The sequence below is a fragment of the Notamacropus eugenii genome, chromosome 5, assembly GCF_028372415.1.
Source record: "Notamacropus eugenii isolate mMacEug1 chromosome 5, mMacEug1.pri_v2, whole genome shotgun sequence".
Classification (NCBI taxonomy): domain Eukaryota; kingdom Metazoa; phylum Chordata; class Mammalia; order Diprotodontia; family Macropodidae; genus Notamacropus; species Notamacropus eugenii.
In genome coordinates, this window is record NC_092876.1 from 336,405,630 (window position 1) to 336,426,847 (window position 21,218).

General features: G+C 48.3%; 1 protein-coding gene across 15 annotated transcripts in view; it reads left to right on the forward strand.

Moving 5' to 3' along the window:
* TNK2 (tyrosine kinase non receptor 2) overlaps nucleotides 1-18,010 on the forward strand; it is a 44,953-nt gene extending 26,943 nt beyond the window's left edge. For 5 of the 15 annotated variants that reach the window (XM_072613685.1, XM_072613686.1, XM_072613687.1 and 2 more), the window contains 7 exons: nucleotides 177-271; nucleotides 10,890-11,084; nucleotides 12,972-13,063; nucleotides 13,959-14,003; nucleotides 14,818-16,202; nucleotides 16,375-16,470; nucleotides 16,646-18,010. In XM_072613685.1, coding sequence (XP_072469786.1) covers nucleotides 177-271; nucleotides 10,890-11,084; nucleotides 12,972-13,063; nucleotides 13,959-14,003; nucleotides 14,818-16,202; nucleotides 16,375-16,470; nucleotides 16,646-16,888 — 2,151 coding nt within the window. In that variant the 3' untranslated portion in view covers nucleotides 16,889-18,010. Of the gene's footprint in view, nucleotides 1-176; nucleotides 272-10,889; nucleotides 11,085-12,971; nucleotides 13,064-13,958; nucleotides 14,004-14,817; nucleotides 16,203-16,374 lie in introns of all 15 variants that reach the window. The other 10 variants (XM_072613688.1, XM_072613691.1, XM_072613681.1 and 7 more) reach the window with 7 other exon arrangements.
* Nucleotides 18,011-21,218: the final 3,208 nt, after the last annotated feature.

A 21,218-nucleotide genomic window follows, 5' to 3' on the forward strand; every position in this document is an offset into this window, starting at 1 on the left:
GGGAGGCTGGAATCTGACCCTGGGTCAGTACAAGCTGAAGGTACTTCGGGAACCCTGGCAGGGATGGGGGAGGAAGCTGGCACTGGGGTGATACTCTCTGCTGTTGGTATGAAGGAAGGCTGAGGGTCGAATTGACCTGTCCTTGACCAGTGCCCCACTTCTGCCCTGTCCCACAGGCTCAGCCCACAGACATGAGGGCCCTTCAGGACTTTGAGGAGCCAGACAAACTGCACATACAGATGAATGATGTCATCACTGTCATTGAGGGAAGGTATGGCTGGAGGTGGTCCCTGGGCTACATTTGGGCATGTTGTTGGAGGCTATGAGAGAGCCAGCTCTGATCTTAGGTGGAGGCTTGTGTGAAGAAAAGAGATAAGTCAGGACCTGATCCACTTTCAGCCTCTGTGGTCTTTATCTAGGTAGAAGAGGTAAGGGACAAGCCCAGAGGCCAAGAGATTTGAATTATATACTCTTTAAAACTTCATCTTTAATTATATGGAGAACTTCATAGATCAGAGCTAGAGGGAATCTCAGAAGCCATTCGATTTAACCTTCCCATTTTACAGATGAAGAAACTGAGGCTAACAGGGTTAAGTAACTTAAGTAACAGCTTCTGAGTGTGACTCCAGGCCAGAAAGTCTATTCATTCTACCACTGCAGTGGACAGTTTTAATTGTTAGAAAAAGTCTAAATGGTTCAGTGGGTAGAATACAGGACCTGGAGTTAGGAAGACTGACCTCAGACATTAACTGCTACCCCAAGCTGCCTGCCTCAGTTTCCTCATCTTTAAAATGGAGATAATATTATTATCTATTTCCTAGGATCATTGTTAAGGTTCAAGTGAAATCATATTTGTAAAATGTTCCACACCATATATAGATATATAGTACATTAGTGGGTGCTTAATTGTCAGAAATTTCTTCATTCTCCCTGACTCCTAAGACTTTACCAATTTTGTCAGCTCCAGGCCCTAACTGTGTAAGTAAGGTCCAGACCAGGGGTGGGGAACCTGCAGCCTCAAGGCCCCACGTGGCCCTTTGTTTGAATCCACTGACCTACAGGGCCATGTATGGCCTCGAGGCTAGATGTTCCTTACTCCTGGCCCAGACAATCGTCACAGGAGATGAGGGGAATATGAGGTGTAAGAATTGGCTGGGGTTGATCGATCCCATGGCCACTGTGACTATGACTAGAATCCCATGTCCTTGTAATAGTGTTTGGAGAGAGTTGGGTTTGGAGTTCGAAGGCTTGGAATTCAGTCCTAGCTCTGTCACTTTATTCCTGTGTGACCTTAGGCAAGTCACTTAGACTCTCTAGCCCACTGTTTCCTAATCTGCATCATGAGATTACTTTTTATCTTCCCCAGAGACCCCAAGATGGGACAGCTAGGTGGCACCATAGTGCACGGAGTGCCAGACTTGGAGTCAAGAAGACTTCTCTTCCTGAGTTCAAATCTGGCTTCAGACACTTACTAGATGTGTGACCTTGGGCAAGTCACCTAACTCGGTCTACCTCAGTTTCCTCACCTGTAAGGCCTCTAAGAGCTGTGTGATCCTGTGACTTGCCTCTGACACTTAGACCCAAGGAGGTTAGACCCCTCCTGACTTCAACACAGAAATCAGCAACATGCCTTACCAGTAACGTCCCTCTCTGTTATCCCTAATCCTTGATTCCCACTGATTCCCTCACAGATCTTTCTGATGATCAGTTTGCTGAATGATCTGTCCCCCAATGCAATAGAATATATAATTGCTTTCTCTCTTTTTTAATTCTCTTAGAATGTATAATTGCTTTCTCTCTTTTTTAATTCTCTCCGTCCTGCACGTATACATTCCTCCACAGAGCAGCCATGGCTGAGTCTTCCAACCATTCATTGCCTTCCTCACACCCACACACCCCTGCTTCACCGATCCCCACCCCTAAGGCTTCCCGGCTGGGCCCTCCTTAGCCCTGACCCTGGGTAACTGCCACTGCCCCACCCACCACGTGCCTCTGCCTCTAGGTACCTCCTGAGTCACCGGCTTCTCTCCCCTCCAGCCCCAGCAGTGCCAGCGAGCGCCTGTGCCAAAGGAGATGGCCCCACCTGCTGTTATCTGATACCTTGGAAGTTGGAACTGGTTGGGGCAAGGGCAAGGTCAGGGTTAAGGAGAGAGTAAGGCAAGAAAATCCCCCTTAGGACTCTCTTCCCTAGTCCTCCCCTTTCCAAACCCCTCCATGCTCTCTGCCCATCCAGGCTGCTTGTGTTGTGGGGGAAGAGAGTCTTCCAACATATGTGTTCACTAGAAAGCTGTCTTGGAGTCTGTGTTGTCATTTTTTTCAGTCGTGTCTGACTTTTTGTGTCCTGCATTTGAGATTTTCTTAGCAAAGATACTGGAGCAGAAGATACTTTTCCAGCTTATTTTATAGATGAGGAAACTGAGACAAAGAGGTTAAGTGATTTACCCAGGGTCACACAGCTAGTAAGTATCTGCGGCCAGATTTGAACTCAGGAAGATGATCCTTTTGATTCCAGGCCCAGCACTCTATCCACTGTGCCATCGAGCTGCCCCATCTCAGGGTCTCTGGGGTGGATAAAAAAGGGAGACATAACCAGAGCCTTCTGGGCAGGTTGGGAGGAATTATCCGGGTGCCTGTGGAGTGATGCTGGTTCACACAGGAACACGTGCATCTGGGATCTCCTGGATTTTTGAGATTTCCTCAGCAAGGTGGTGGGAGGAAGTGTCTGTAGCTGTGAGGTCCATCCTTGAGGAAAGAAGCCAGTGATACCTGGCCAACTGTGGGTTGGCCTCTTGTAGGGCATTCTCAGGATGCCTGTGGACACCAAGTGATTGCTCCTGCTAGGATGGATGAGTGACTTTCTTCTAGTAGAAAGGGGCAAGAAAGGAGATATGGGGGAAGACTGGGCACCCAGAGGCCCTGAGGAAGAGGAGGACGTGGCAAGAGAAGAGTAGATACAGAAGGGGAGAATGTGTAAACTGGAAAAAAAAAATGAGATGAGGGAGGATCATAGGACTGAAGGGTATCTGTGCCGAATGGAGTTGGATTCCAGAGAGGAGAGCTGGAGCTAGGGTCTGTTGCCACCGTATCCATTGTCATGATCCAGTTTTTGCCTGGATTTACACTCTCCTGTGTGGTTGGGATAGATGTAGTTCAGAACCATGAAGTTGTGAACTTGGCTATAAAGCCTGGAGACACTAAAAAGGTACAGATACCGAGAAGAAACCCCTTGGGCCTTGATGCCAGTGCTAGCAATGCCTTCTGGATGCTTTGGTTCTCTCCCTGAGAGGGCGTCCTTGCATGATTTTCTTTACCGAGATACCCCGGGCTACCTCTGAGCTAAAATACACCCCTAACACCCAAACTACCTTTCCTTTGTCTTCCTGGATTCCTCCCAACCCTCTTTCTTTGTAGGAGATTCTGAGAGCTGAATCATGGTGCTTGACCAGGGAATGGTGGTTTTGATTATTGGTCTCTCTCCTTTAATTATGGGATTCTAGTAATTTCTAATTTCAGAACCGAGAACAATAAGGATTGATTCCCTGGGTTTGGTTGTTGTTGGCTCACCTTCCAGTAGCTTAATAGAGCTGAAGAGAAGCCCTCCGATCCAGCCCCTCTATTTTACAGATGAAGAAACTGAGGTCCCAGGAGGTTAGCTCAGAGTCGTCTTCTTTCTTATGTCCATCGACATGCCAGACACAAGTCTAGGAGAAGGGAAAGGCCTCAGACATTGGTACCTCCCCTCTCCCAACCCAGTCCTCTCTCACTGACAGTATCTTAAATATTTTCTCTTATTTCATCCCTTATTCTCATCTCTTACAATACAACCAGTGGTTCTGGATATACTTTTTTCCCTGCAGTCCCTCTTTCCCAGCTCTGCCTCACAGATGTGAGTCAGGGTCATCCTCTGTGGGTAAAAGGAAGGTCTGGGTACATAGGGCCCACCCTGCCAACCCTTCCCCAGGGGGTGACTCAGAATCTTTGTGTGTCTTTGGGGCCTGGCTCTCTCTGTCACTGCCAGAATAGCAGGAGTGGAGGGGTGGGGGGAGAAGATGGGAGGGCTGTTAGGCCGCTCCCTCCTGGGAGGGCAGTTGTGGGATCACTCTGCCCCACCCTTCCCCGGCAGCTCCAGCTGCCTTTGCTTGCTGCCTGGCTGCCTGCAGCGTGGGCTTGAGGCTTTCCAGGGAGCCTCCAGGACTGGCCTGGACACAAAGCCCCTTGCATTTAGCTCCTGGATCACTTCAGAAAGTGGGAGGTAAAGGGGACTCAGGCCAGAGCAGCCAGTGAGACTATTCTCTGTGTTTGTATTTGTTTATCTCAGTGTCTTTGACGCTCCCTGTCCCTCTTGGGTTGTTACGTATGTGTTTCTTTGCCTTCTTCTCCATATCTCTGTGTTAATGGCTTTTCTCTGTCCTTGGTACTGTCTGTTCCTGGGTCTGTTACTCTGTCGTTCAGTTTCTTTTGGGAGGGAGGGAGGGAGAAGTGGGGGTAGGAGTGGGTATGGATTTCTCCAGGGGGTCTTTCCCATGTTCCCTGTCCTGGAGTCTGGGATGCTTAAAGAACCAGGGTCCAACTATTCCTTCAAGAGAAAATTTTTAAGGGGCTGGGTATGTAAGAGTTGTTGGTGGGGAGGTAGAAGAATAAGACAGAAAGAGGATTATCTTCCCAGTTGAATCCATGAGGAACTGAGCTGTGCAAAAGAAGGGTCTGGGGAAGAGTTTTTTGGGTAGGGAGTTGGACATAAAAAGAAAAAGTTAGCAAGGCTGGAGGAGGCAAGGGCTGTGGGGTCTCTTGAGTGTCACGGACCTGAGTAAGCTGTCTTGTGGACCATAGGGTTGGAGTCCTGTTAGGATCCAGGAGAGAGACACAGATGGACAGAGAGAGAGAGAATATGAGAATGAGAATATAAAGAAGAGAACATTTGTGTAGGTAACCCCGATTCAGTTCAGGTTGGTGATGGAGAGGTAACAGGGCATACACAGTGTGTGACAGTCTGTTCCTTAACTTAGCTGAGAGCAAGGTGGTCCTTAGGTAGTTTTCATCCCGTGCCTCAGTTTCCCCTTATTTGGAGACTGCCTCAAGATCTGTCTCTAGCCTAGGGTAGTGAAGGGACCTGACCTGGGATGGGGGAGAGGTAGTCTGATTAGATGGGAGGTGCTGGGCCATTTTCTTACTCAGGGCCTCTCTGTCATTTCGGCAATGACACTGCTGGCTGGCAGAGCTAGCTCTCTAGTTGCCATGGAAACACTGATGGCTGAGCCAGTCACTGTGCTGGCCCACTTAATGGGCCATGGGTGGCTGGAAGGACATGGAGATGGTAGACAGAGGGAAGAGAACATGTCCATTGGTATTGCAGGAATTTGATTCTGCCCTTCTCTGTCCTTCAGGATCATCTGTTCCCACTAAACTCCAGACAACCTAAGTGGGTGAGCATCTTGAATAGATAGACTTGAATTTATGTTGCTCTTTGAGGCTCATAAAGCACTTTCAGTCCCTTTGCTCTGTCATTTGGGGAGTAATTCCTTGAATGCCCTTTGGGAAATAATTCCCATAATGATCCACTGAAAACCACCCTCCACCCCTACCCCCAGGGCCAGTGAGCAAGGTTTAGGTTGAGACTAGTTCAGTTCTATGTAAGGGTCTCTCAATAGTGAGACTGGGGAACCAGGACTCCTGTCACTTGGTGTTTTGACCTCTACTGAGGGGAGAGGATCTCTCCTCCATCTTCCCTGTTGTAATGTGGCAGGGGTGGGGCTAGGGGGAGCACATTGTTGTTGGGGGTACCAAACCTCTCTCATGGATGGAGCAATGAAGAATTGGCCTTTTGGGATGTACTGTTGTGACCTTAGCTGAAATTATGACTAGAAGACGGGGGGAAGCCTGGCATACATCGTTGGAGTCGGGATTGTCTGTTTCTGGGAAGGAGACTTGGGGAGAGATATGATCAGAATTAAAAAAAAAAAATAGCATTGAGATTTTGTTGAGGCTGGAAGAGGGGGTGGAGTGAGGTGGGGAGAATGGGCCTCGACCGAGACAACCCTGGGCCTAAGTGACCTGGAGCAGCGGAACAATCTGACATCTCTCTTACCCTTCCAAAAAATCCCACAAGGGTTATTTTTTTCCTATCTTTTTTTTTTTTGGCTTCCTTCCATTTCTCACATGTGTTAATAAATAACTTTAAGGTGGTGTAGACAGCAGGGTCAAACTTCCAGGTGACTCATTGGCCTAGAGAGAGACAAGGGGAAAAATGGGGGTGGGGACAAATAAGTGAGCTCTCAGTACCAAGGGGTGGCATGGAAAAGACAAAAGAAAGTCTGTGAACTTCTCAGAAACAGTCGTGCCTCACCCTTGGTTTTCATGTGGCAGTCTTACGGCCCTGGAAAACTATGGGGTGGTCTCTCCCCTGCCTGTGTTTGGGATGGTTGGAGTGCTTTCCTCTGCCTTTGTCCTTTCTTACTCTCCTACCCTGAGGACTGGAGTGTTAATCTCAGGGTGGTGATGTCTAGGGACTCAAGATGGGACTAGAGGTGGGGAAGAGGCTAGCTTATTTCTTGTGTGATGGAAAGAGAACATCTGGGCTGCTGTTCTGTTGCTTATAACCCAGGATGCCCTTGGGCAAGTCACTTAGTCTGAGTCTCAGTTTTAAATGGGGAGAGGGAGAGTTAATATCTATCCTGTTGACCTCATAAGTGCATTGAATATCAAGTAGAACAAATGTATTCAGAAGATGTTTATAAAATAGTATGTATAGCAGATGTAAGTTCTTTCTCCTTTGGTACCATTTGGGCTGCTCCTGGAGGGCTGCTTCTGACTTGATTTTGTTCATTAGGGAATAAGTCCATTATGGAAGTAACCTTTCCATGGTTATGAGGACATTCATTTTACAGGTATTTAGAATAAGAAGACCTGGGTTAACATTCTAGCATCAACACTTGCCATGTATTTGCCCTTAGACAAATCATTGTTTTGAGACTGAGTTTTTTCATTTGTAAAATTGGAGGGAAGTGAGGGTTGAACTAGATGATTTAAAGTCCTTCAGCTCTGAGTCTTCTGATGTCATGGATATCTGTGAAGTGTTTGGGAGGTTTTGCATAAAGGATTTGGAGCCAGAAGGGACCTTAAACTTTGTCTAATCCAATCCTAGCATTTTTACAGATGTGAGAAAAAAGCCCAGGGAACTGAATTGATTTTCAAATGTAATGTGGGTGTTGGCATTGTTTTGACTGCTCACCACTAGACCCCAGCTTGGAGAGGCAGGGTAAGAACAAGTCCTTGGTCTCTTCTTCAGATTAAAAAAATATGTGTGTATGTGTGTGTGAGTATCCATATATATGCATATTGTACACACACACACACACAGTGTTGCACATACAGGCGCACACATTTATATATACACATATAAACACAGGGAGATTTAAATACACACACAGACACCCACATACCCACCCCCACCCCCGCAGACCTTCCTTTGCCATCCATCATCAGTGGTCACTTCTGCTTGGAAAAATCTGTAGGTGATGGGTTTAGCTACGTGGTGTTGTACATAACAGAGCTGAAGAAGACTTAAATTCAAATACGACTTCAGGCCTGGGGAAGTCACTTACATTGTCTGACTCAGTTTCATCAGTTTTAAAAATGGGGATGATAATAGCAGCTCCTTCAAAGGGTTGTTAGAAGGATCAAATGAGATAATATTTATAAAGTGCTTAGCAGAATGCTTGCCACATGGTAGGGGTTTAATAATTCAAACCCCCCCCTCCACCCAACCCCTCCAGCCATTCCCAATCTCTTCCTTATCATTAAGACAAGTTCTCAGGTGCCCTTCTCTACCTTCTGCTCTGGGCTTCTCTCCAGGAAATCATCAGTTTAATTATTCTCCAACTGTGTGACCTTGAGCAAGTCACTTCTCTTTGGACTTCAGTTGCCTCATTTATAAAATGGGAGTCCTCTGACCTCTTGATGTCCCTTTCAGCTGTCCATTCTGTAGCACTCACATGTGCTATGTAGAAAAAAGGTGACAAAATGGTCGTGGCTTATTGGTAGTGTGTCTCCTATTTCTTCATTCCCTTTCTTCTTTCTTTCTCTCTCCCCTCCTTTCTTTCCCTCTTTTTCTCCCTCTCTCCCCCTTCTCTTTCTTTCCTTCTCTCTCTCCTCTTGTCTCTCCTTCCCCCTCTCCCCCACACCCATCATTCTATGAAGACAAGAACTCTGTCTTGTCCAAACTTGTTATCTTTCTTCTCAAGTACTCTCAACAAATTAGATGATAATTAAATGTGCGTTGAATTGCCTGAGTGCCACATCTGGAAGTTGTGGGTCCTTATGGCCACCCAGCTGCTGGAGTCCCCGTCTCTTCTTAGGGTTTATGGTCACTGGGGCGAGTGGTAGTGGGGAGTGATCTGCCTTGGTGGGCAGAGTTACCTACGTTCAGTATCTGTGACTTAGTAGAGAAATCCTAGGGAGTTGTCTGAAGCATTGAGAAATTAAATGTCTTGGCCAAGGATGTAGAACTAGCATATATTGGGTGGAATTTGAACCCGGGTTTTCCAGACTCCAAGCAGAACACTCTTCACTATACCACTCTGGGTCTAAAACAGGGGTTCTTTGAACTTGTTTTGTTTTTGGTTTTTTTTTATAACTGTGTTGTTCAGTATTTCAGTCATGTCAGACTCTTCATGACCCCATTTGGGGTTTTCTTGGCAAAGATTCTGGAGAGGTTTGCCATTTCCTTCTCCAGCTCATTTTACAGATGACTTTTTTTTACAGAAACTCAGGCAAATGGGGTTAAGTGACTTGTCCAGGGTCACACAGCTAGTAAGTATTTGAGACTGGGATTTGAACTCATGAAAATGAATCCTCCTGACTTTAGAACTGGTGCAGTATCCATTGCAACACCTAGCTGCCCTGGTAACAGTATTTCAGTGTAACTGGTTTTCCTCAGGAATCTTTTATTATATTTTAATGTAATATTTTATTTTATGTATTTATAAAGATGATTCTGAAAAGGGGTGATTGTAGGCTGATCCAAAGGGGTCCATGAACAAAAATATTAAGAACCCTTGATGTGGAGGATTCCTGTATCTTGGACAATCCCTGTTCCTTCATAGGGGTATGAAGACCAAGGAAGACCCCACACCTTGTTTCTCTGCCACCCAAATCAGGCTGTATTCATAGAGTAGCCTCAACAAAATGGAGGTGATGGTTTTGCTAAATTGTGCTGTGGTCTGACTTTCCTAATCTATAGTATTGTTACCAGATCTTTTTACGTTTTAAATTTGTCAGGGTAGGGTGATCAGGAAGGGAATGATCTGGAAGTGATGTCATATGATGACTGGATGAAGCAGCTGGGGATGTTCAGCCAGGTGAAGAGGAAACAGGAGTTTGTGGGCATGATAGCTGTCTGCACATATTGGAAAGTTGTCATGGGGAAGGTAGGGAGTTAGGTTTGTTTTGTTAGATCCCCGAAGAGTAGAACTAGAACAGTTGTTGGATATTACAGGATATTACAGCTTTTTGCTCAATGTAAAGAACTTTCTGAAAATCAGATTGGTCCATCAAGAGTGGAATGGCATACCATTCCATGTAAAGTAATGAGCTCTCTGGCGTTGGAGGTATTCAGGCAGAGACTGGATGACTATTTGTCAGGGATGTTATACCCCCTTATACAGGAAATTCCTCTGTTGGATGGAAAGTTAGTCTCATGTGGTATAGAGGAGGAAAAATGAAAACAAAAAAGTACCTACTATGGGTCATCTAGGCAGCTTGTGGGCACTGTAGATAGAGCTCTGGGCCTGGAGTCAGAGAAACTTGATTTCAAATCAGACGCTAGCTGTGTGACCCTGGGCAAGTCACTTAACTCTGTTTGCCTCAGTTTCCTCATCTGTAAAATGAGCTGGAGAAGGAAATGGTAAACCACTCCAGTAAATGGCAAAGAAAACCTCAAGAGGGGTCACAAAGAGTTGGACACGACTGAAATGACTGAATAGCAATATGTGCTTTATATTATACTAAATGCTTTACAAATGTGATCTCATTTGATACTCACAAGAATTCTGGAAAGTAGGTGCTGTCATTATCCCTATTTTACAGCTGAGGAAACTGAGGCAGACAGAGGTGAAGTGACTTGCTCAGGATCACACAGCTAGTAAATTGTCTGAGACTGTATTAATACTCAGGCCTGCCTAACTCCAGACTTGGTGCTCTGTCCATAGGACCACCAGGCAGGAAGAATCCTAGATTTGGAATCAAAAGAATTGGGTTTGGATCCCAACTCTGCTGCTTAGCCAGCTCTGTAATCTTGGACAAGTCATTAAAATTTGCCAGGTCTCAGTTTCCTTATCTGTAAGATGAGGTAATTTGATTACATTCTGTCTAAGGCTTCTTTCTGCCTCTTCTGTCAAGAGTGACCTGTAAGGTCTCGTTACTCTGAAGTTCTGTGAGTCTTGAGTTCTGAACCTTCTGCTCTACCTGATCCTCACGGGAGCTTCTAGGGGAGAAATGTGCCAGCCATTGCTTGGAGTTGACAGGGGATGGGGGAGTGGGATAGTGCCCAGGAGGTAGAGGGAACCTTTCTTTATGTAAGTTATTCTTAAAAATGAAACATTCTCCAGCAGTTTTTTTAAAAAAATATCTCAGGGGTACAGAATAAGATTGAGTGGTCACAATAGGCCACACCTGTCCTGAAAAGTTGGCAGGGTGAGGTATTTGTGTGTCTTGACTTTCCTTTTGGGCCCTGTGGCTACAGGGAGAAAGGGTGGTGAGTCGGTCAGCAGCTGTTTCAATGCCTTATTCCCTTTGAACCTGTGTTTGGGACAAAGCTGAGATGGAAGTAGCCAGAACTGTCTAATTGTCCCTGCTACCTCTTGGTTTTTACCATGTCCCTTTGGGCTTGACAGGGCGGAGAATTACTGGTGGCGTGGGCAGAATACAAGGACACTGTGTGTGGGGCCCTTCCCAAGAAACGCAGTGACCTCTGTGGCTGGGCTGTCAGCCCATGACATTAGCCAGCCACTCCAGAACAGCTTCATCCATACGGGCCATGGCGACAGTGACCCCCGACATTGCTGGGGATTCCCGGACAAGATCGATGAGTAAGTACCAGCCTGAGGATGGGACCTACCCCTCACCCTCAGCCCTTCTGCCTGGGAGAGAGAGGGAGTGTGATTCACTGGCATTTTATAGTTAGCTGAATGCTTCATTATCTCGTTCCTTTACTGTGATTAGATTGGTTAAAGACCAGCTCCCTAATGTACCCCTCCTCTAGGATTCTGTTTTACTGTTTTCCTGAATGTCTTCATCTCTTCTCCCTCTTTTTCATTGTCTTTCCCCCGGTTCTTGACCCTGGGTCCCTTCTTCCATCAGTAGTTTACTCCTCTCTCTCTCTTTTCCCTTCCCTATTCAGTTTCCAGTGCTCAAAAAAGGAGATGAGCACTGGAAGTCCCTCTGGTTAGCCCAGAGGAGGAGAGGGAGGTCACAGTAGGGATTTGGAGTCAGGAGGTGGGGGGGGAGGGGTGGATGTCAAGAGAGCGACCATACAGCTTGCATAGTTTACTGAAGTCAGGCAATCATAGGGGAAGAGTGGAATGACCAAAAGGTCTGCCCTCGCCTGCCCAACAAAGGTTCTGACCCCTTTCTTTCCGGAGATTCTCCCACTCTTCTTTCCTTAGCGCTTAATTTCCTTTTGATAGTACTCAACCCCAGACAACAGAAGCCCCGAAGAGTCAGTCCCCCACAGTCAGGCTTTGGGGGGCAGACTTGTGGAGTGCTAGAGTACCCTGAGTTCATAGAAAGACTTTTGTCAGTCTGGATGTTGCGGGGCAGGGAGTGCAGTGTGAGTGAGGGAAGAGAGAGAAAGATTTACCACATCCTGGGTGGCATGGCAGAACCATCCAAGGTGTTCATGATCTGAGTTGTGTCTCAGGCTCCTCTGACTCCCTCATGGGTCATTCACCTCCTCCTTTTACAGATGAGAACTCTTAAGAAATTAATTTTAAGATAAATTAAGTGGTTTGCTGAGGTTCACACTGGTAGTAAGTGACAGAGCTGGAATTTGAACTCAGGTCCCTCTGAATCCAAACCCAGCTACTGTGGCTTCAGGATCCTAGGATGCTATGTTTCTGGTTCCCTTTTGGCAACTGACCTCTACAAGGTTAGTCCCCCAAGACTTGGTTAGCTGTGACTCACACACATACACACTCTTTTCTGTAGAACATGTGGTATAGGGTAGAAGGACTGGGAGAGTCCTGAAAAGAAGGGGAGACAGCCCCTGCTGCACTAGTGCCCTCTGCCCTATGCCTCATGTGGCGTGGCATGCCAGGGTGGACCCAGCCCCATTCCTTAGGGCATTAATCAGCCTTAGTGACTAAGGCCCAGATACTGACAGGCGGGGATTGAGGTTGAAGTGGGGGCAGGGGAGAAGGGAAGCTGGCCCCCTGCTTCCCTGTTCCCGTTCCTATCTGTTAGTATTAGTCATGGAATCATAGCTTGTCAGAGAAGGGAGACCTTCTAAATGGTGACTTGTGAAAGATGACATAGTTGGTGAGGGAGCTGATGCCAGAAACTATATCCCTCTTTCTTTTACTATAAAATTCTTTACCTGGGTTCATGAACTTTTTTTTCTTTTTGAATATTTTGATTAAAGTCTATTTCAATAGAATTGATTTCTTTTGTAATCCTTTGTATTTTATGCTTTTAAAAACATTATTCTGAGTAGGGGTTCATAGGCCAATAGGCCAGATTGCCAGAGGTGTCCTCGATGCACAAATAAGGCTAAGAAGCCCTGTTTTTCTGGGTTTGGGGGAGATCCTATCATGCCTATTCCCCAGGTCTTTCTAGGCCCCAGTCCCTTTTAGTCTGCATACTTTGTCTGCTGCCTTACCTGGTCCTTCCCTAGTGTTCCTATCAGAGAAAGAATGAGAAGATGGGCTTCCTGAGGGCTGCCTCTCCTCAACAGCACCCGGCTCTGGTTTTCTCTACAGACTCTATCTGGGAAACCCTATGGATCCTCCTGACCTGCTATCAGTGGAGCTGAGCACCCCCCGCCCCACCCAGCTCCTAGGAAGGGTAAAAAGTAAGAGTCAGTTCCTGCCCAAGAGCGCCCCCCCAATCCACCCCCTGGCACCCTGGCTTTTGGATAGGAAGGCGTGGGCAGCCTCTTCCTAAGGACGCCTCCATGCTGGTCTGCTTGGCTCAGGGTTGGGGTAAGAGCAGCAGGTGGGTTAGCTTTGTCCCTGATCCCCCCGACTTGCAAGTGGGGTGGAACATGAGGGGCACCTGGTGTTGGCTCCTCTTGTATCCGCCAGTGGTGGGCATCATTTGGATGTGGCCCTGGATTAGCCCTGGACTTGGTGCCAGCCCCCTCCCCCATGCTCTGTGCCCCTCCTCTCCTCCCCAGCTTAGCAGGACTCCATTCCCTGGCTCTTCATGTCGCTTTTTAATCCCTCACCAGCCTACCTAGGGCTTCTCCTTAGGTGCCCAGCCGTGTCCCTCATTCTTGAGTCCAGTGTTCTGCTGCTCTGCCCACACAGCTGTCTTCCCTTTGCCTCTTCAGATGCGCATTAACCAATCTCATTTCCTGCTCACCTTCTTCCCCCTCTCCCTTTATCTCCCCGAATTTCTTCCTTCCTGCTTTCCTCGTTCCTCTCCTTCTGCCCCATCTCCTTTCTCTCCCTCTGTGCCCCTGCCTCTTTCCCCTCCCTCCTCTCCTTTCTTCCTTCTTTCTTCCCTTTCTCTCCCCCTTTCTTTGTTCCTCTCCCTCCTCCTTCCTTTCTTTCCCCTCCTTTGTCTCTCCTCTTTTCCTCTCCTCTCTCCCTTCCTTTCTCCTCGTCCCCATCTCTCCTCCCTCTCCTCCTTTTCCTCTGCCCTCTGTTCGCCTTTCCTCTCAATCTCTATTTAATTTCTCTCACCCTCTTTCCTTCCTTCTCCCATCTTCTGCCTCTGCCCCCTCCTCATGGCCTCTCTTCCAGGGGAGCCTCCGCCTCGCCCGCCTCAGCCTGCCATCTTCACTCAGAGTAAGTGGGGCCACTCTCCTCGATGCCCTGGGCCCTGCCCCTGTCCCCTCTGTTCTCTCATAACTCCTCTCCTCCTTGAAGGTACACAGCAGGGGGCTGAAGGGGGGAAGGGGAGGGAGTGTGCTGTGAGCTTCCTGCTGCTAGCCCCTAGCATGACTCAGCCTCTTCATATACCTGGTGCTTGTAGCTCCCCATTGGCTAAACACCAGCTTCCTCTCAAGGAAGCTCCTCAGCCAGACTCCCGAGACCCAAAGCTGAGATGCCAAAGACTCAGTCTGTTCTCATGAATGAAGTCCAGCCTGAGACTAGGGATGCTGTTTTCTTTGGTTCCTATTTCTCTTGTAAAGCCCCCCTTATGCTGATTCCCCTTCTCCACCTTGCACTAACTTGTGTGTGGTGTTTGGGTGGGCCAGAAGATGTGTATGGTGGGAAAACAGGTAGTGGTCCTTGGGGTACTGCTGACCACATCTCTAGGGAGAGATTTTCAAAGGCTTAATATTGGCAAAGGAAATGCCAAGGGGTGGTATTGGGGTGAAGATGCTGTCAGAAGTGGCAGAGGTAGAGGTGAGGGCAGACTGGAGGCTCCAGCTCTGGTTCCCCCTTATGGGATCACTGTGACCATACTTGTGTAGATGGAGGTAGGGGGCAAGGGTGGGATAGGATGGGTTAGATTCTCAGTGGTGGTTAGGACAGGGTTAATGTTGCTGCTTGGGGAGAGGAAGCAGCTTTTGTTTTCCTCTCTTTCTCTTCAAAGGTGTCAGAGCTAATCTCTGACACCACTTTCCTGGGGGTTCTGTCCTCTCCTGTCCCACAGAACCTACTTATGACCCTGTCAGTGACGATCAGGACCCCCTGTCTGCCGACTTGAAGCGTCTATGTCTTAGGAAGCCGGGTCTACCCAGGGGACTGTGGCTGGTGAAGCCCTCAGCCCGCGTGCCGGGCACCAAGACAAGCCGGAGTGGGACTGAAGTGTCTCTCATTGACTTTGGTGACGAGCTCACAGCACCTCCCCTGGCTAACCCTTCCCAAAAGCCCATTGCCCCCTCTCTTGCCCAGCTGGCCATGGATGCCTGCTCCCTGCTGGACAAAACACCCCCGCAGAGCCCTACCCGGGCCCTTCCCAGGCCCTTACACCCCACACCTGTGGTAGACTGGGATACCCGCCCACTGCCTCCACCACCAGCCTATGATGATGTGGCACAGGATGAAGATGACTTTGAGGTCTGCTCTATCAACAGTGCCCTGGTTGGTGCCAGAACCCCCGAGGGGCCTCCCCAAGGGGAGACTAACTATGCCTTTGTGCCTGAGGCTGGACGGCCCCCTCCACCCCTGGAAGACAATTTGTTCCTCCCACCCCAAGGAGGGACCAAACCACCTAACTCCCTCCAGACTGCAGAAATCTTCCATGCCCTGCAACAGGAGTGCATGAGGCAGCTGCAGGTCCCATCTACTTCTCTGGCCTCCTCTCCTAGCCCTGGCCTAGGTGAAGATAAACCCCAGGTGCCCCCCAGGGTGCCAATCCCACCTCGGCCCACTCGGCAGCGAAGTGAGCTGGGCAGCCGCTCAGGGGAACTGTCGCCAGCTTCAGGGGGTGAAGAGGAGCCAGGACGGTGGCGGGGGGCAGACCTTCCTCCACAAGTCCCCCCAAGGGAGCCGTTCTCCCCCCAGGGCTCCCGTACTCCTAGCCCCTTGGCACAATCTGGTGGGTCTCCCTTGCCCCTTCGCCTTTCCAGCTCCCCTGGGAAGGCCATGCCCACCACCCAGAGCTTTGGCTCTGACCCCAAATATGCCACGCCCCAGGTGATCCAGGCCCCAGGCCCCAGGACAGGGCCTTGCATCTTACCAATAGTTCGAGATGGCAAGAAGATAAGCAGCACACATTACTACCTGCTTCCGGAGCGGCCCCCGTACCTGGAGAGATACCAGCGGTTCTTGCAGGAGGCCCGGAGCCCTGAGGAGGAACCCCCTTCTATCCCTGTCCCTCTGCTGCTGCCACCCCCCAGCACACCAGCCCCTGCTGCCCCCACGGCCACTGTGAGGCCCATGCCCCAGGCTACCCTTGACCCTAAGGCCAACCTCTCAGCCAACAATAGCAACACAGGTGCCCGTGCCCCATCCTTGAGGGCGTCCAACCGTCTGGTGAGGGGCTGCCCAGGGGATGGGCTAGAAGCTGGGCGGCCCACAGACAAGATACAGATGGTGAGTCCTGGGAATGTGATTGTTGGGGCGGGAGGACATCAGGGGAGTGGGGCCTCTGGGCTTCTGGCCTTTCAGCAGGGTTCTGAAAAGGAGCACGTGGAGCAGGGGCCCCCTGAAATTGGTGCCCAGCCTCATGAGCAGTCCTGACAGAGAGTGGTGGGGGTGTGCCCAGGTCCAGGCCATGGTGCATGGGGTGACCACAGAGGAGTGCCAGGCGGCCCTGCAGAACCACAGCTGGAGCGTTCCAAGGGCGGTTCAGTATCTGAAGGTACCATCCCTTGTCCCCTCACCTCCTCTGAGCCTCAGGAAACTGGCTCACACACTACCTGATTCCTGTGCTCTCTTCTTCTCCTCCGACTTAACTGATTACCCTTATGCCTTAGTCCCTCCATGTACCACTTGGCACTTGTCAATGCCCATTTTACTCCTCACCCTCCCAACAGGTGGAACAGCTCTTTGGCCTGGGTCTGCGGCCAAGGCAGGAGTGCCATAAGGTGCTGGAGATGTTTGATTGGAACCTGGAGCAGGCTGGCTGCCACCTGCTAGACTCCTGTGGTCCCATCCACCATAAGTATGTGTTTCGATCCTGGTCTACCCCTGTTCTTCCTGTCTTTTCCACCCAGCCAGGTGGATCTGAGGGAGCTGGGCCCTTTATGCCCAGGGACCCAGCATTTCCCAAAGGCTAAATATTACATAGCCAACAGTCCCCCTCCCCAAGGCCAGGGAAATTCCAAGCAGCCACCCAGTCCCAGAAGCTGAGATTGTGAGGTGGCAAGTGTCACAGAGAAGTCCTGGGAGTGGGGTCCGTGGGACAGGGGAGAGGTGCACCCTGAATGCAAGGTAGCTGCTCAGCAGTGATCTCTCCCAAGCATGCAACCCCCTCTCTTCTTGCAGGCGCTGATGGCAGGTCTGGGGAGCCGGAGAGTCTGACTTAAGGGGGGGTCCTGTTAGTCTGCCTGAAGGATCGTTTGAGCCTGTCCTGCATGGCGGGGGCCAGGGAGGGGCCTGGGGAAACCTGCTGCTACCTTCTCCCCCATCACCCTTGCTTCTTCAGATAGGCAGAGAGGAGTCAGGAGGAGCAGGACACTTGGATGGGACCGCCCTTCCATAGTGCTAGCTCTAGCCCTCTGTCCATCTGCTCCTCCCATGGCCACTCCAAAGGGACAATGGAGAGGGAACATTGGGAAAGGGGTGAGGAGGCATTCAGAGCTGGGCTGAGGGAGGACTAGACAGTCCCAGGCACAAGTGCCCCCTCTCCTCACCCTTTCAGTCTTCATCTGCTGTGATGCCCCACTTCTGTTTAGGGACCAGATTGTAGGGAAAATTCCAAGCCTGTCTGCTTGTGTTTATGGCATTTCTTACTCCTACAAAAGCTGAAGGAAGGTGGCAGTGGAGGCAGTGAGGGCAGGAGTGAGACTCCGAAGCTTTGCTCACCTCAGTGGAACCTGCCAACTTCCTGGCAGGTGCAGTGCCATGAGAAAGGGCTCTCAGGATACAAACTGAAGTTGATCCTGTACCTGGGTTGGGGTAACTGAGGGTGGGGTTGGGGACTGTCACCCAAGGTCGAGAATTTCAGGATGTTGGAGGTAGGGAGGATGCAAACCCAGTTCCAGGGCGGGGACAGAACCCAGGGATGTGCAGAAGGGAACAGATACTGGCAGCTAATGTGGAGACCGGCGCTCCAGCCCCAACCCACTGCTGTTTTGTGTTTTTCTTCAACAACCTCTGTTGCCAAAGTTGCTGCTCTTGTCCTGCCTCCACACATCTGCTTCTTCCAGAGAAATAAAGTTAGTTTCTATTTTACATTACCGAGGGCTGTTGGTGCAATTTCTTTGCTTCCTGGGCAGTAGGGAGAAGTTGGCACAAGCCCTCAATGCCATCCTTTGAACTCCTCTGTGGGCTGATGGAGAAAGTGTGAGACCAAAGGATCTCATTCTGTGGAAGGTGATGAAGGTGTCCCATTGGATTGATGAGAGGACTTGACCTGGGCAAGGGAAGCTCTCTAGCGGCAGGGGTGGTGAGGGAGACAAAATCTCATTGAGAAAGGCTCCGGGAAGGCCAGCTACTAGATAGCCCTAGCCCAAACGGCTTCCCACAACAAAGGAGACAAACATGGGATCCACAGAAAAGTCCTGAGTGTGGCCTAAACCAGATAAAAATGTTGGGAAATATTTAACATTATCTTGTTAAAAATACAATAAAACATAGATAGCATTACATTTGTAAACTAAGTCAATATGAAGCCTGTAGCAATCCTATTAACATGATTTAGTGACTCCTGCCTCCATCTGAGTCTGACCTCTGCCCTATGGCACCTACCTGGGTCAAATTGGGATGGAACTTAAACGTTCTTCCTCTTGGTGATGTGGAGTCTGGCTTTCTCCTTGCCTTTGGTGCGGTAGAATAATCATGAAGCTGAAAGAAGGCTCTGGTTCAAGTCTCACAGCCCAGGAACTAAGCTAGCTGGGTGATCTTGGGAAAAATCACTTGACCTTTCTGGGCCTAAAGTGGGTATAAGAATCCCTTTCAGCCTTGTGAAACTGTCATGGACTTAGGTCTGAGACAGTGTATGTGAAAAGTATGTTCTAATGTTTCCTTCCATTAGTGTGTTCTCCCTCATAACAGCACAGTTATATACATATCTTTCTGTCTATCCTTCAGTGTATATTGTCACCTGTCCTCCTCTCACCCTGTGTAACTCGCCTGTGTTCTTCCACATATCCTCCACCATGGGTCTGCCCCAACGTTGTTGGGGCTTTCCTTTTAACTCTTAACATCACTCAGGTAGCAGTTAAGCACGTGGCCCTCCTTGTTCACCCATGAGTGAATTCTTGCTCGGGATTCACCTTGGGTCAGAATACACGGCAACTTATTCATACCCAGCAAAATGTCTCATTGTCCTTTGGATGACTCACAAATTGGAGTCTTAGGTGGCTGCGGCACTCCATGATTCACTGCTTTTTAACATCCCTAGAAGGATATTGGTGTTTAAAAGATGGCTTTCAGAGAGACTCGACTGTGAATGACTCCAGTATGAAGTGGCGATGGTAGGGTGGGAAGGTTGGTTGGACTGGGAGCCTTACCGTCACTGATCTCATAAATATTAACAACTGTTCATGGCATCATCAGCCCTTCTCCCCAAACAGAAGGGATTGTGGTAGGATATAACGTAGAACTGGATCACCATGGCAACTGATGACTGAGTTCCATGCCTGTCCCAGTAAGAACCAGAAACTTAATCTACTCACTATTTGGTACTCACTATGATATAGTGGAAAGAATCTGGACTTAAGAGTTAGGAAAAAGGAGAAACTAGGTGGCCCTGGATATAGCAGTGACCCAGGAGTCAGGAGGACCCGAGTTCAAATCTAGCTTCAGACACTAGCTGTGTGACCTTGAGCAAGTCACTTAGTCCCAATTGCCTCTAAAAAAAGAAAAAAAAGGAAAGATCTAAGTTCAAATCTAGGCTCAGATGATTCTTACAGAAGTCACTTAAACTGCTGCCAAGCCTTATTTTCTTTATATGAGATCATTTGTGTGCCTTCATGTGCAATGAATATTAGCTCTTATTTTGTGAACCCCAGTGGCCTTATCAAGACCTCACCTCATTCTGAAAATCCAAAATGATGTACCCAGCTTGCAGACTAAGAAGTCTGGGGCATGCTCTCCACCTTACACTAATGACTTCATAAATCTGAAGGAGTCGCCTGAGGCACACAAAGAGGTTAAGTATTTTTCCCAGGCTGGTGCATACAGTAAGTATCAGAAGCAACATTTGAACTTGGGTCTTCTTGACTCCAGGAGTATTTCTTCATCTTCTATGCTGCCAGCTGCCTCTTTATAAGGTAATGAAAATTCCAATATTCTCTCTCTTTTTGTAAATAAACATCAGAAAACAAATGTACTGTTTTGGTCTAGAGTTTGATTATAGGGGTAGGAAGATAAATAGAAATAGATTACAGGATGGGGAAGTCTTAACATAATGGCAATTAATGGCGGTTGGAGGAGTAGGATTAGAGTGGGAGGCATTTAGGGTTAGGGCAACATTCTGATATTGGAGATCTCTGAACTCAGGGAGGAAGGCTCAGGGACCAAGAGAGGTGACAAGGGTGCCTCAAACTAGGTAGAGATGATGAGGTGTCTCAAGTCACAGTTTTGAGAACCTTGTATACATTTATGGGAGGAGTTTAGATCTCCAGACACTGGACTTTGGATCAGCAAAGTCTAGAGGTTCATGGCTGGATCTTGCATGTACCCTCAATTCTAAGAGCTTCCCCAAATGCTCCTTTTAGTCAAGAAAATGCTAATGTGAGCTGCAAAAAACCATGCCTCTTAGACCCTGATGAACATAATTAAATTTACTGGCAATCTCATTAATAATTTGGCCAGTAAGATCCTTGAGGTCAAGGACTGTTTTCATGTTTGCATCCCCAGTGTCTGGCACATAAGAATTTCTTTTTTGGGGTGGTGGTCTTTTTGTGTGTGATAAAATTTTTTAAAACATTCATTTAAAAAAATTTCAGTTCTTAATCTTTTCCCTTCCTCCTGTCCCTCCCTCACCCACTGAGAAGACAAGAAATGTAATATCAATTACACATGTGAAATTATGCAAATCATATTTCCATATTAATGTGTTGCAAAAAATAAAGCAAAAATAAAGTGAATAAAGTATGCTTTAATCTGCACTCAGAATTCTTTCTGGAGGTGGATAGCATTTTTCACCTCAAACCCTTCAGAATTGTCTTGGATCATTTGTATTAATCAGAATAACCAAGTCATTCACAATTGATCATTGCAGAGTATCACTGTTCCTGTATACAATGTTCTCTGGTTCTGTTCTCTTCATTTTGTATCAGGTTTTTCTGAAATGATCTTGCTTGTCATTTCTTATGACACAATGGTATACCATCATGATCATGTACTACAACTTATTTAGGCATTCCCCAATTGATGGGCATTCCCTCAATTTCCAGTTCTTTGCTACCACAGAAAGAGCTGCTAGAAATATTCTTGTAT